Consider the following 12,834-nt stretch of genomic DNA (forward strand, 5'->3'; position numbering starts at 1 on the left):
ATACAGATACCCTTTCCGTCATCCTTTTTTGCTTATTTCTGTCTGGAAAGCTTCAGCAGTTTGGTTTGGATATGGTCATCTAGTTTTTTGCAAATAGTAGCTCCTTCTTGATATACAATACAGATTGTTTTGTGTAAATTGGCTGCTGCGGAGTGATTTGTGAGGCAGCAGCTTTGTGGAAATTGAAATGGCTGCCTGATAAAACTGCAAATCAGGATCTGGAAGCACTAAGAGCTGGCTCGTTTCACATCAGCTCGCTGTGGTTGTAGCAGTGTATCTGCCGTCCAACTTCCAGGAGAAAAGAAGACAAAACCAAACCTGCCCCATCAGCCATCTGTGAGACAATCAGATCCTCCTATTGCTCAGAATGCAAACAATTCCTCCTCTGAAAATAGTTCTGCTGTCCTTTCCAAATGGATCTATCCAAGAAAGAGATCGTGCTGCTTCGCCCCTTCCCCAGCTCCTTTGCAAGCAAGACAGGGGCTGTGGCTTTGGTCAGTGGTGTGCTTCGTGTTGGTGTGGCTTGCACATGTGTCCCTGTGATGGTCTGTGTTGGTTTGTCTTGCACCACAAAGCATGTTTCCAGCCAGCTGCATGTTGTCCCAGTTAATTCTGCCATGCATGTAATGGTTGCTGCACCCAGCTAAGAGATTTGGAGGATGAGGTGATGTGGAAAGGAGCTGTTGTTCTCTGTGGCCATATAGGCATCGTGTTAACAAGGTTTCAGCTGCAAACCCGTGTTACAAGAGGAGAAGAAGGAGGGAGTTTAGCCTCCCAGAGTTCAGAAGCCTCAGATATTGTACTGGCATCCTCATGAGGTCCTGTGAGAACATAGGGCTGCTTCCCTGTGTGCCTCACGATACCAAAACGAGTTGCAGAGACTTGAATTGCTTTAGGAGTGGGTTAGGAAGATCAACTGGAGAAATGCCAGGAAAACCAAACCCTGCTTCGTTTCCTTATTTTGAGTGGGAAAACCATATGTCCTTACAATTGGGCTGTCTGGTGCTTTACTCTGCTCAGGGTTGTTTTCCGTGCTGCTCATGGCAGATCACATCCTGGCTTTCGGGATGATTTACTCTTAAGCATCCTCTGGCCCTTTTCCTCTGTGAGATGACAACAGAGGCGTTGGGCTGCACCTTATGCACACTTCCAGCTTATAATGAAACCCCATTATAAATTCTTTGAGCTTTTCCCAGAAAAGATTGCTGAAATTGGCCAGTAGTAAGCAGGGGACTCATTGCTCTAAAATCAGTGGAACTTTTTGAAATATATATGTATATACACTCCTTAAAATACATATTATTTATACATAAATGCTTTAAAAATACATATGTATGTATGTATATAAAATCCATTAGGAAACAATACCTAGCACAGAACTGAAACACTATGGAGCGCATCTGCTTTTAAGTAGATAATTTGCAAAGAGCTTTTCCATGTGGACTAATGACTTTGACGATTGTTATGTAAATTGTTCATTAAATGGCTTTGGCACGGATTGCAGTATTTGTGAGTCAGCTGTGGTATTTCGCTGTTGCCTTGTGAATTATTTTGGGTGAACAATGCCACCAAACGAAATGGGTTCCTGGAATGTGGATGGCCAGTAAAAGTGGCATTTGTCGTCCCTTCAAAAAGTTCTTCAAAAAGCTTGTTTGTAGAATTTGTGGATGTGTTTTTTGGTTCTGCAGGACTCCAGGTCCTGAAATTACCCACAGCATATTTGTGATGGCTGGGGATGCCAGTCAGCCCACATTTGGGTTGTGCTACTATTTAATAGTAGCTAATAGTGCAGTGGACTAGCTTGTAGAAAGTCTCCATTTAAGTGTTAGTAAATATTTTGAGGTTTAAGACAGCATTTATATCTACGACAGGCAACAACATAATTCTGAATTGGAGGCTGGGGATTTTTTAAGGAAAAAGTATAAAATCTGAGCTATGAATAATCCGTAGGGGCCCCAAAGTCAGTCAAAGCATGCACGAGGTCCTTGCCTTTAGTAGTTTATTTACTCGTTTAAGGAGGATTAGTTTAACTCTGCTCCCTAAGTATTGGGAAGAATCTGGCTAACTAAATCATTCAGCTGTGACACGTTAACTGCTGGGAGATAGAGGTAGGAGTGGGTTCAAGTTCCCTGTAAAAACATACTGATATTTGGAATAAAGCTCACGAAAACGATGCGTAACTTTCCCTTTCTTAGGCAGCATTTCATTCACTGATGACATAGAATTACATTTTATTTTGAAGTATTTTAAAACAGAATTCTTCCTATTTTCTTCAAGGAGCTCCTAACCAGGCCAGGGCCAGGACTTAATGTGGAATGAACTGACTGGAAACGAGCACACTGTTGCTACTTCACGGCCTTTCTGCATGCTTGTTCTCCACAATTCTGGCCAAATAGTTATCATATTTAAAACTGCACTTTGGTTTGCTTGTAGGCAGACCGTTGAAAAGCTGGTTTTCCTAGACAGCTTCAGTTTGTGCGCTCTTTCCAGTGTTGACGAAGAAAAAGTCTGCTTTGCCTCTGGAGCTAATCGTGGATTGTTATTGCATTGCGTGTGCACTTCTTGCTCTGTCTGTTGTGGTGCTGTGCATTCCCTCTTGCTCTGGAGCAGGGTTCAGAGCAGTATCCAAGGGGCTGGGTGTCAGGGTCAATTAACCACTGTTATTCTGCATCCGCATTAGCGAGGCCTCCTGCGTATCTCGTTTCCCAGTGCCAGATTGGAAATGTTCTAGTTGCCGATAAAAGCGTGGAGATCCTGGGATGATATTTATGAAGTGCTGACTTGGCCATCTGGACCTGTTCTGGCCTCAGTTGCAGGACTTAATTTTTCCCTTTGAACCCAGCAGGATTGCTTTTCCGTTGAAGGGGAGGACTTGAAGCACGACTTTGAGCGCCTACAGCTAGCCATGGAGATGGTGGGCTTCCTTCCCAAGACTCGCAGACAGTGAGTTTATTTTCTATGTTAACAGATTGTATTACTGAATTGTATTAATACCAAGTGCGTTGTACATTTATAATAGTAATATATAACATAAAAATGATCCCTGTAATCAGTGAGACAAGCTAACGTAAATGAGTAACCTTTCGGTGTGGTGAGAAGGGTTGATGACACACTGACTGCTCGTACAATAAGGGAATAATCACAATGGCAAGATATAAGCAAAATATGCCCTTCGTTACTGTTATCAAGCTGTCTGTGCATATTGGCAAAAAGTTGGCATCTGGATGTGAACTATTCAGAATAGTCATACTGTGCGTGCAATGAATCCAGATCCTAGTTTAATCAGAAAGCCAGGCATCAAATCTAATCCTTCTCCATGCAGTTGCCAGTTTTTAGACTCGCTTCCAGCAGCCCTTCATTCAGTGCAAATGCTGGTTGAAAACTTGGGCTTCTCGGTTGGATTGCAGCGCTGCCTTTTGCCAATGGCAAGGAATTGTGTGCTTTACATCCTGCACTAAACCACAGAGTAATTCCTGCACTGACTGGCTCCATTGTTCCAGAGGTTTGAGTAGGTCTGAATGAACTTGACAAATATGTTGCTAAGATTAGAAACAGGCTCAGAAAAAATAGGTATTGATAAGTGATCTTCGGGGCAGCATTGTTTTTGACATCATAAGCTGAAGGGCAAATCAGTAGCTGGAACGCAGTGAGAAAGCTGGTGCTTTTCTGAGTAAAATTGGTCAGACAATAATTTAATGAACACGGTTCCTTTTTCTGAGATCCAGGAGGTTTATGTAGGAACAGGGAATTTTTGCTTTGTGCTAATGGCACTTGAAACCCTACTCATCGCCTAGAGGAGCTGACATTTAAGCTACATCTACCATTACCTCCTGCTCTTTTAAGCATGGATTTTCTTTCTTCTTAACAAGTTTCTGAGCCAGCCAGCAGTTAGGAATCCTTTACAGTGAGGCATCATTTTGCTTTCTGCTCCAGTAAGAACTTGTTTCACCTACCTGAGAATCTTCTTCATAAGCTCATACTTTATCCCGAGCATTAACAAATGGTGAAATCAGTGCTGCTTTCTCTCTGTGCTTTCCACACATATAGATAAACCCAAGTGTGCACACTTTTACTGTCACTCTGTATACATCAGCATACGCCCTTCTTTTTCCCATCTGTCTGCTTCACATCAAGAGCACGCTGACATTCTCCTGACAGCATCACGGTGCATCGCTGCTCCCTGAACTGATGCCACTGCATGCACTCGAGACAGATGCTGCAGCAGTGAGGAGGGCAGCACAGAACTAAATTGCTTCCCATGTTCTGCCCTGGGCGACTCATTACACAGCAGGAATCAAGTTGCAGTGACAGGTTTTCTAAAGCCTGTGTGCAGCGCAGGGTTGCTTACAGTGAGGTAATTCAGTTGGCAGAGGAAAGCAGTGGGTAAGTGTCTGAGCAGAGTAGGATATCCGTGTAAATTCAGGATTTTGATTTACTGCATGATAACTTTTATTTTTCCCCCAGAGGGTGGTGAGGCACTGCAACAGGTTAGGCTGTGATGCCCCATCCCTGCAGGCATTCAAGGCCAGGCTGGATGTGGCTCTGGGCAGCCTGGGCTGCTGGTTGGTGACCTGCACACAGCAGGGGGTTGGAACTGGATGAGCATTGTGTCCTTTTCAACCCAGGCCATACTATAATGCTATGATAATGTAGGACAGGCTCAGAGGGGTGATGCTGTGTTGTCCAGACAGGCTGGTGGTGTGGCGAGGAATCAAATGCAATTTCAATGATTGTTAGGTCCCCAGAAGGACAAGTAAAGTACATAGCTGAAGGCAGCTGTGATTTATCCTGAACTTCATTTTTTTTCTTGTTAAATGGCCTGCCGTTTTGTAACCATGGGTTTGATTATGTTGAACTTCAGGCTGGGAATCAGGTGACCTGAGTTATTTTTTCGAGTCCAAGAAAACCAGAATGGAATTCTTTTCAAAAAGGCTGAATCACTGCAAGTTTGGTACTTGACTAATTGAAAAAAAAAAACAACAAAAAACAAAACAAAAAAAACAACCCCAAAATTAAGTGAGTGCTTGTTTTAAGCCTGATTTTTGAGAAAGTATTGGTCTAAGAGAGAATACTAGAAAATTAGAGGAATAAGTCGAATAGAAAGGTGGCACTTGGATGTCTGGAGGTCGAGGGGGCTGTGGAAAGGGTGGAATATGAAGTTGTGTAAGGCATGTACTGAGAACAGTGTTCAAATGAGTCTTTATCACCTGTCAGAGTTCATGGTGATGGGATCCTGATCAATACCTGACAAAGATTTGCAGCCAGGTTTCACACTGAGCGTGTTGTTTGCTTTCTCAGTGGATTTAAGGAAAAACAGACAAAACCAACAAAGTGAAAATGAGATCTGTCTCTCTCCTGTAGAATTTTCTCTCTCCTGTCTGCAATACTACATCTGGGTAACATCCGATACAAGAAGAAGACCTATCGGGATGACTCCATCGATATCTGTAACCCCGAAATACTGCCCATCGTGTCGGACCTGCTGGAGGTAAGCCTCTGCTTTCAGTCACTTAGCTTTGACAGCTAATGAGCTTTATTTGTATTTCTAGTTTCACTGAAGGGCAGATTGTCTTACATTAATGTAGCCTGTTGGTGTTTTCCATTAAGGAGTTAGGAAGACTTTTTTTATGAGGCCTTAATGTAAAGTTTTTTCTAGCTGGCCATCAGTTCCTGTATAATTGACTGAAAATAGCATTTTTGAGATTACAACTAGAAAGATTGCATGCAAGTTCTGGATGGGTCTAAAACCTGCCATTCCTCATGGTATTTTCTTCAATTGCTCAGCAATTCAAGAGCTCCCTCACCAGAATTCTCAATGCTGAAATCGGTTGCAGTAATTGTATAAGAAACTTCTGAAGGAACTGTGAGTCCATCAGCCCACTCTGCTGCTCCAGGTAGTGGCTGTAGGGGGTTCTGAATGAAGTCGCTGTGTTTTGTTGCCTGATGTCCCTCTGCCAGCATCTGCAGAGGTGGTGGTGGATATGCTGCAGGTGCATTTCACTCTGTCCCTTTGGTGCTCAGTTACAGACTTGCATTTATCTAGTTCTGGTTTGAACCTGTTGATGCCATCTGCTGTTTTACTGTGTAAGAGCCTGTACAGAGAGTGCTTTGTCCTCCCTGGATGACCGCTGTACCAGTGTCACTTGGACAGGTGTCCATGAGTTGGCACATCTCACCTGACCGATTCCCATCGCATCCAATCTTGCTGGAACAGAGGAGCGTGCTCCATGAGCCCAGCTGCCTTAGATTTCCTACATCCCTCTGAAAAGTCTCTGGATAGTGTAGAAGGTTCACTTCTCCTATTTTCCTGCCAGAAGGTAATTTGTTGTCCTTCTGTGCACACGTGGTGCTCTCCCATTCCTTCCCTCGGGCAGCTGTTGTGCTGTCTTACTCCTTGAATTCAGGGGTTGGCGCACAGATTTTCATAGCACTTCATCAATGCTCTGAATGTAGGGAGGGGAAAGCTTCTGTAAAATACGGGTATAAGCAGCTGGATGCTCTTTGCATCTTGGACTTGCAGACTGCAGAAATAAACAGAAGGAAAATGTGAGTTTGGATAGAATGTCATTGATCTGACCCTGTTAAAAATGGCTGCGTTGGTCGCAGCAGGAATGCCAGGTCATTTAAGAAGTAATCACTTTTTGAAGAAAGCTTTGAATAAGAGAGTGACTTGAAGATCTGAGAAAGTTCCAGGCTTTGGGTCGTTGCCCTAGCTTTCTTCTGCAAACAAATTCTTCTGCAACATCTGTGTGCTGGAAGGTATTGGGGTGTTACTTGCACAGGCACGTGTGAAATCAAGCATCAGTTGAGCCAGATGGACCCGACGGTGGCTTTGTGCCATGCACTGGGACAGCACCAGCGTGGGTACCATGTTCACTTGTAGGTATGTAGAATTTATAGAGGAAAAAGAACAAATAAATGAATGCATATTTTAACTTCTTGAAAGAATGCTAAGAAGCTGGTGTAACTGAGCAAAACAGTACTGCTGTTGCTTTCAGTAAGTCCTTTGTGAGCTGACTGATCAAACACAGCACCAAAACTTCTTCATCAGGCACCAGCGGTGCAGATGTCAGGCAGGATTTGTAGGAGGTGCTGCTGTGTTTTGTTGTAAGTGGTGCTGCTTGTTCTTAAACCTGCACCTCTTTGGTTCTTTCCCTGTGGAAGTGCAGATGTTGCCCACAAGTGTAAACTTTCTGATGGACCCACGCCCCAGTCAGCTGAAACAGAACAAGTATATACAATACTACAATATACAATATTTTCAGGAGAAGCTTGGTCTCTGTGTCTGAAATGTTTGACCTCTGCAGACTTGAGTTGCTCTTTTGCCATGTTGATTCAGTTCTGACCAAGGGGAGAACTGAAGGCTTCAGACAGATGCATCTTCGTTGCAGGGCAGCCATTGCACTTACCTACTGAGCACTTTCCAGATTGAGTGGAATCCTGTTATCCAGAGACCAAAAATCTCAGTTGAAGCAATTTGATATTTTGCATTTTGTCTCACTTGGATAATTATTTTTTTACTCTTTTTTTGTGTGTGTGATCACTGAAAATACACAGTTACTCTTCTCATGCCAGTGTTGCTGAGATTTAAAAATTTGCTAATTCCTTCTCTACATCTTGGCATTACTTACCAAGGCTGAAAAATCATCTCAATGAAACTAGGACTGGCTGATAAATACTTGAATCTCTTTCCATGCAGCCATTGGCTGCTCAGCAGGGCAGTGTGGAGTGTAGAAGAGGATGCAGCTATCCTTCCTGTGATCTGATACTTACAGGCAAGAAATCTGGGGCTGTGGTGGTTTGTTCTTGTGTTTTTTCTTTGAAGTCTTGCTGGATTTGTTCATTCAGGGATTTGACTCGGAAAAGAGAAGGAAAAAATCCTCTTGGGTTTGGAAGAAGGGCAGCTGAATGGGGTGCATCTGAGAGCTGCCGAAAAGAAGGGATCCAGGGACCCAGAAGTACAGCACCAAGGGAGTGGGTGCCTTCCTGGGGAAAGGAACAGCCAGCCTGGCTGAAGTGAAGAAACTGAGCAAAATTAGGCACGTTTTCCCCCTCCAAAGGGGACGTCTGGCCCAAAGTATCACGAGCTTGTTGCTTTTCATTGCAAAATGGAGCCTTTGAGCCTCTGAGGACAAATCTGGGGGAGTTTCAATAGTCAGTGCAAGAGCATCGAGTACCTTTTTCTTCCACTGAGATACTTAGCCATCGTTTGCATGGAGAGATTTGTCTCCCTGTGAAATGAAGCTGACGCGTGGATTTCTGAAGAAATCAGGGAGGAGATGATGACCTGAGATGGATTTTATTTTCCTTCGATGCTGACAGCCCCTTCTAATACTCTTTGAGTTTATTAAAACATCCAGACCGGCGTTTGTTGAAAAAGCAAACTGCAGTGTAGGATTTTGGCCAGCCTCTGTGGATCATTGTTTCATTTACAGTAAGACCTCGATTCCTTTTCTCAGGCACAGACGTAGCATGTGGATTATGTGAGGCTTTTGGCAGGTTTTTCTCGGCCTTTGTTTAAACTCTGCTGAAATATCAGCGCTGAGGTGTGATGTCAGTGCTGCCTGATGGATCGAGCAGACCTGGAAGGCTCCACAGGCAGCGAAATTATGGCAGGCAGAGGGAGAGATCCTCCTCAGAAACCAAGGATTGTGTAAAAGCCCTCCTGGGGAAAAACCTGGAAGCGCTCCTCCGTGGGTTTATTGGTATCCATCTCTTCTCTGCAGTCCAAACCGGAAAGTCCTCCCGCCCCTCCACGTGGCCGTGGGACTGCAGGGTTTTGTGTCTGGATGTGGAGCTCATCCCTGAGCCTGTTTCAGCTCGAGGAGCTGTTTGTTCAGAGCTCGAAGCTGAAGCTTTGCAGGTCAGCAGGGATCGTGCCTTTATTAAATGCAGCGGTACGTTTGTGACTTCCTAAGCATGATTAACAGAAACGATCTCCTAGAAATTATCTGCTGCCAGCTCACCATAAAGGAGACTATTTTTTCCCTTAGAAGAGCGAGAATACTTTTGTGTGTGTTTACTAGTGACGGAAATTATTTCCATGGCAAGCATCCAGTAGGGAGGGCAAGTTCTGTCTTTAGTTTTACATCCAGTTGTTAGGCTTAGATAACCAGCCTCAGTGCAGACTGTGGTAAATAAAAGTTATTTACCAAAGTAAGTTTTGCCGTGTCTCTTTTGCACTGACCACGTTGGCTCTCGCACCCAGCATCCACAGGAAACTGCTAAAGCTTATTTTCTACCAAAAAATGATCTGTGTTAGCTCAGAAGAATCCCTCAGACAGCGTGCTCCTTGTGTGATGAGCATCTCAGCAAGCACTAGCTGGGGTGAAAAGGAGCTCCAGCCTTCCTTTCTGCATTTGCTCTCAGGTTGAAGGTTGGGTGTGAAGCTCTCAGCCAGGACTCCAGTCAGGTAACTTAGTTGGCTTCAAAGAAAGCCAGAATCAACAGTTCAGCTCTTGCTCAAGAAGGAAGCCCATCCTGTCAGTGACTAAATTTAATTTATCTGACTCCACACCAAGCAGCTTTTCAATAAGTTCTAAACATCACAATTCAGTTCTCAAAGACAGAAGCAGCTAGTCTCCTGTGGACATGGAGAGCCAAATACCTCCATGCTGTGACCTTCAGTTAAAACTTGAATAGCTCAGCTGTGCTCATCGTCAAGCACTGGCTTTCAGCAGTGGTGCAGAAAGCAAACCATGCTTTGCTGGGCGTTAGCTGTGGGCAGGTCTGCAGGATTGTCTTCTGGAGCTGAACGTCCCATCCTTGCCAAGAGTGTTTTTGTATGGGAGACCCCTGCAGGTGTGCACACAGCAGGCATGGGGTGGAGGAAGCACATGTGCAGGTCTCGTCCAGCAGGAGAGCACGGGGAAGAGAAAGCTGTGGAGAGCAGGCAGGTGGGCAGGGGGAAGGTATGGGTAGCTGTGCAAACCATTCAAAACTGTTTGCTGACAAATGCAGGACTCAGAAGTGTTTAGGCTGTTTAGTCTGGGCACCAAGAGTTTTGCATCGGCCTGTTTTGATTCCTAACCACCTGAATACACTTTTGCCTACTGCTTTTTTCTTTAGTTTAAAAACTGCCAGCCTGCAGGCTCAGGGTTTGCAGCAGTCCTGCCTCGCTCCTACTTCAGCCCATTTGGACAGGGCAAAACTCACTTTTGTTCCAGGCTTTGCAATTGAGGGGTGTCAGCCGATGTCCTGCAGTTGTGAGCTGCTGAAAAAATTGTCCACATGTGGCTTTTGGTTGCTTGAGCCAGCAAATGACCCCACTGCGTTTGCTGGGAGCATGAAGAGGGATTATTTTTTCCCCCCACACGTGATTTGGAAAAGCAGGCTGGAAGCTCAAGAGTATTACTGAAGACAAGTGAGGTTCTCGAGGTGCTGATGTTTGATTTCTTACGATATGGGAGCTGTTGGTAGATGAGGGCTGCATACAGGTGAGATGGTGTTCGTTGCTGCTCACGCTAGGGTGAGATGTTCTTGTTGCTGGGAGTTGCAGGAAAGGCCAGCTGTGTAAAAATGCATTGGAGTGTATGGGGGAAACTCCCGTGGCAGCAATTCTGGTGGAAAGAAATGAAAAGTTTTGTTCAGAGTTGTGTCGTTATTGCAGTGTTTTTTGAGATTTGGCTCAGCTGGCTTATTTGCATTGCTTTCAGTTATAAATATTGGGTTAAACAAAGAAGTCAAAGTACATAAACTTCTAAACTTCCCATCATCCATCTAAAATCATAAATGGATGTACTAGAGACTAAGAGTAAAATATGGCCTAGAATGATTTCAGAAGCATGGATTTGGTGCTCCTAGCCTGCAGCAGAGATGCTATGAACAGCTATGGGTGCTGTAGCTGTTGGGTTATTGCGAGCAGCTTGTGCACCCTGTGCTGTGTCTGCAAGTCAAAGCCCTAAATCCTGCCTCAAAGATCTTCACCAAGGCAAAGAACTCCTTGTTTGACATTGAAATGTCACAAAGAGGAGTAAACGTCTCCGAGTGTTTGGGTCTTACTCATGTATGAGCATAACATCTTCTATTTTGGTAGAGAGGGAACGCTTTGGGATTTCTCCAAAGAAGATGAAAATAACAGGGACTGGAATCTCGCTGGATGGAGGCTTTCTCCTGATGGTTGGAGGCAGGGACTCTTTAATTTGCTAGCCCTGCTCACCTATTTGTCCTCTTTGTGTTTATGCAACAGCTGATCCCCGCAAAGGGCTGATGAGCAAATGGTTGTCACCTGGTTGGGGACTGATTTCTTCAGGGAGTTCAGTATCAGGTGTGAATATCAGAGCAAATATCTGGTGCTTTCCTTGTTAGGTTTCATTCTCCTCCTAAGCTCCCCCCTTCTCTCAAATCGGAATGGAAAAAAAGCACACACAAAAGCAACAAACCCAACCCCACCCAGATATCTCTCTTAAACCACTGACACCATTTTGCTTGTTTGTAGAGTAATTTGTATGATAACACCAGAAAGTTGAGAGGTTGGTTTTTTTTTTGCTAACAGAGGTGAAAAAAGTGTGAGAGGGAGGAGCCAGAGTGGGAACAAAGGCGAGCAATGGGAACTTGCTGGAACTGAGATGGCTGAATGCAGAAAATCAGGTTCTCTTGAATGCTCTGTTGTTTTGTGATGCTGGATGTAGGGGCTGAATTGTCTTCTCCGAATATCTAGCTCATTGTTATGCACTGAGCATTAACTTTGTAAGGGCTGGCAAAGCAAAGTGGATTTTTAAAAAAAATTAGTCTTGGAATAATTGTTAATATCAATGCTTTTTTTGTTTTAGGTGAAAGAAGAAATGCTGTTTGAGGCCTTGGTTACCAGAAAGACAGTGACAGTAGGAGAAAAGCTGATCTTACCCTACAAACTGGCAGAGGTCTGTATGCTGTGTTTAGTTCTAAGAGAAACTCTTGGCTTGGCTTTCAGTGCTCCGAAATGAGACTGAAATGCACACTTAACTCTGGTGGAGTTGCTTTTAGCTTTCATTTATTTGTGTGAAACTAAACAAATGTAGGAGAAACTGATGTGCATGAAGCTGGAAAATGGTTGGCTTTACCTTCTGCTCTTGAAAAGCAGGTTTGCATGTTACTCTGTGATGGTGTTTGAATATTTTAATGGCTTAACAGTTGTTAAATGTTGTGCAGAGCGGAACCATGCATCACTGAACGCACGTGATGCACGTTAAGTAGCAGTCTCCACACATGCCTACGCTGTAGCACTGATTCATCCCACAACAGAGCGGTGATCTAAGAGCTCCAGGAAGTTTTTGGCGTGGTTCTGAAGTGCCCCTGTTAGTCATGGTTCCTGTATGGGAGGAGCTGGAGGTCTTCTGTAGAAAACTCCTGTTTCAGTTCCTGGGCCCTTACAGGATGCTTTGGAGACTGCATGGCTCTGTCAGCATCTCAGCTTGTCCTGAGTGCTTTCCGTGTTGCTGCTGGCCTTGGGGATGGCACTGCATGAATTGCAAATTCTTTATTATGGTCTGTCTGAGGTTACAATGTCAGCAAACATGTGTTTTCCCCTGAACATGTGGTTTCCAGGAATTCTGAATTACATTCTGTGGTTGTTAAATAGAAATACCTCTGTTTTCTTCTCAAATGTTCCGAAGTATGTAAATGCTGCTCTGCTGCAAAACATATTTTGGATGTTTCTGAGTCTCCTGTTGTATTCCTCCATTTAAGAGCACAGAGCATGCTTGATGAGAATGCACAGCATCTTGAGCAACGTCCCCCAGAGCAGTCAGCTGTGTTGCAAATAGGTAAAAAAAGTGCTGTCATTAGAATGGACTGTAGATATTTTTGTTCCTTTTTTTTCTTCCCAGCATAAAATACACATTTTCCATTTTTGAG

The 12,834-nt window shown here is 44.1% G+C and overlaps 1 protein-coding gene across 9 annotated transcripts in view; it reads left to right on the forward strand.

The window, feature by feature from the left end:
- Positions 1–12,834, forward strand: part of MYO9A (myosin IXA) — a 163,139-nt gene that overhangs the window by 63,413 nt on the left and 86,892 nt on the right. For 6 of the 9 annotated variants that reach the window (XM_048956332.1, XM_048956336.1, XM_048956339.1 and 3 more), the window contains 3 exons: positions 2,843–2,943; positions 5,362–5,488; positions 11,772–11,861. In XM_048956332.1, coding sequence (XP_048812289.1) covers positions 2,843–2,943; positions 5,362–5,488; positions 11,772–11,861 — 318 coding nt within the window. The remainder of the gene's footprint in view (positions 1–2,842; positions 2,944–5,361; positions 5,489–11,771; positions 11,862–12,834) is intronic. The other 3 variants (XM_048956333.1, XM_048956341.1, XM_048956337.1) reach the window with 1 other exon arrangement.

This window comes from Lagopus muta, chromosome 10 (genome assembly GCF_023343835.1).
Source record: "Lagopus muta isolate bLagMut1 chromosome 10, bLagMut1 primary, whole genome shotgun sequence".
NCBI lineage: Eukaryota > Metazoa > Chordata > Aves > Galliformes > Phasianidae > Lagopus > Lagopus muta.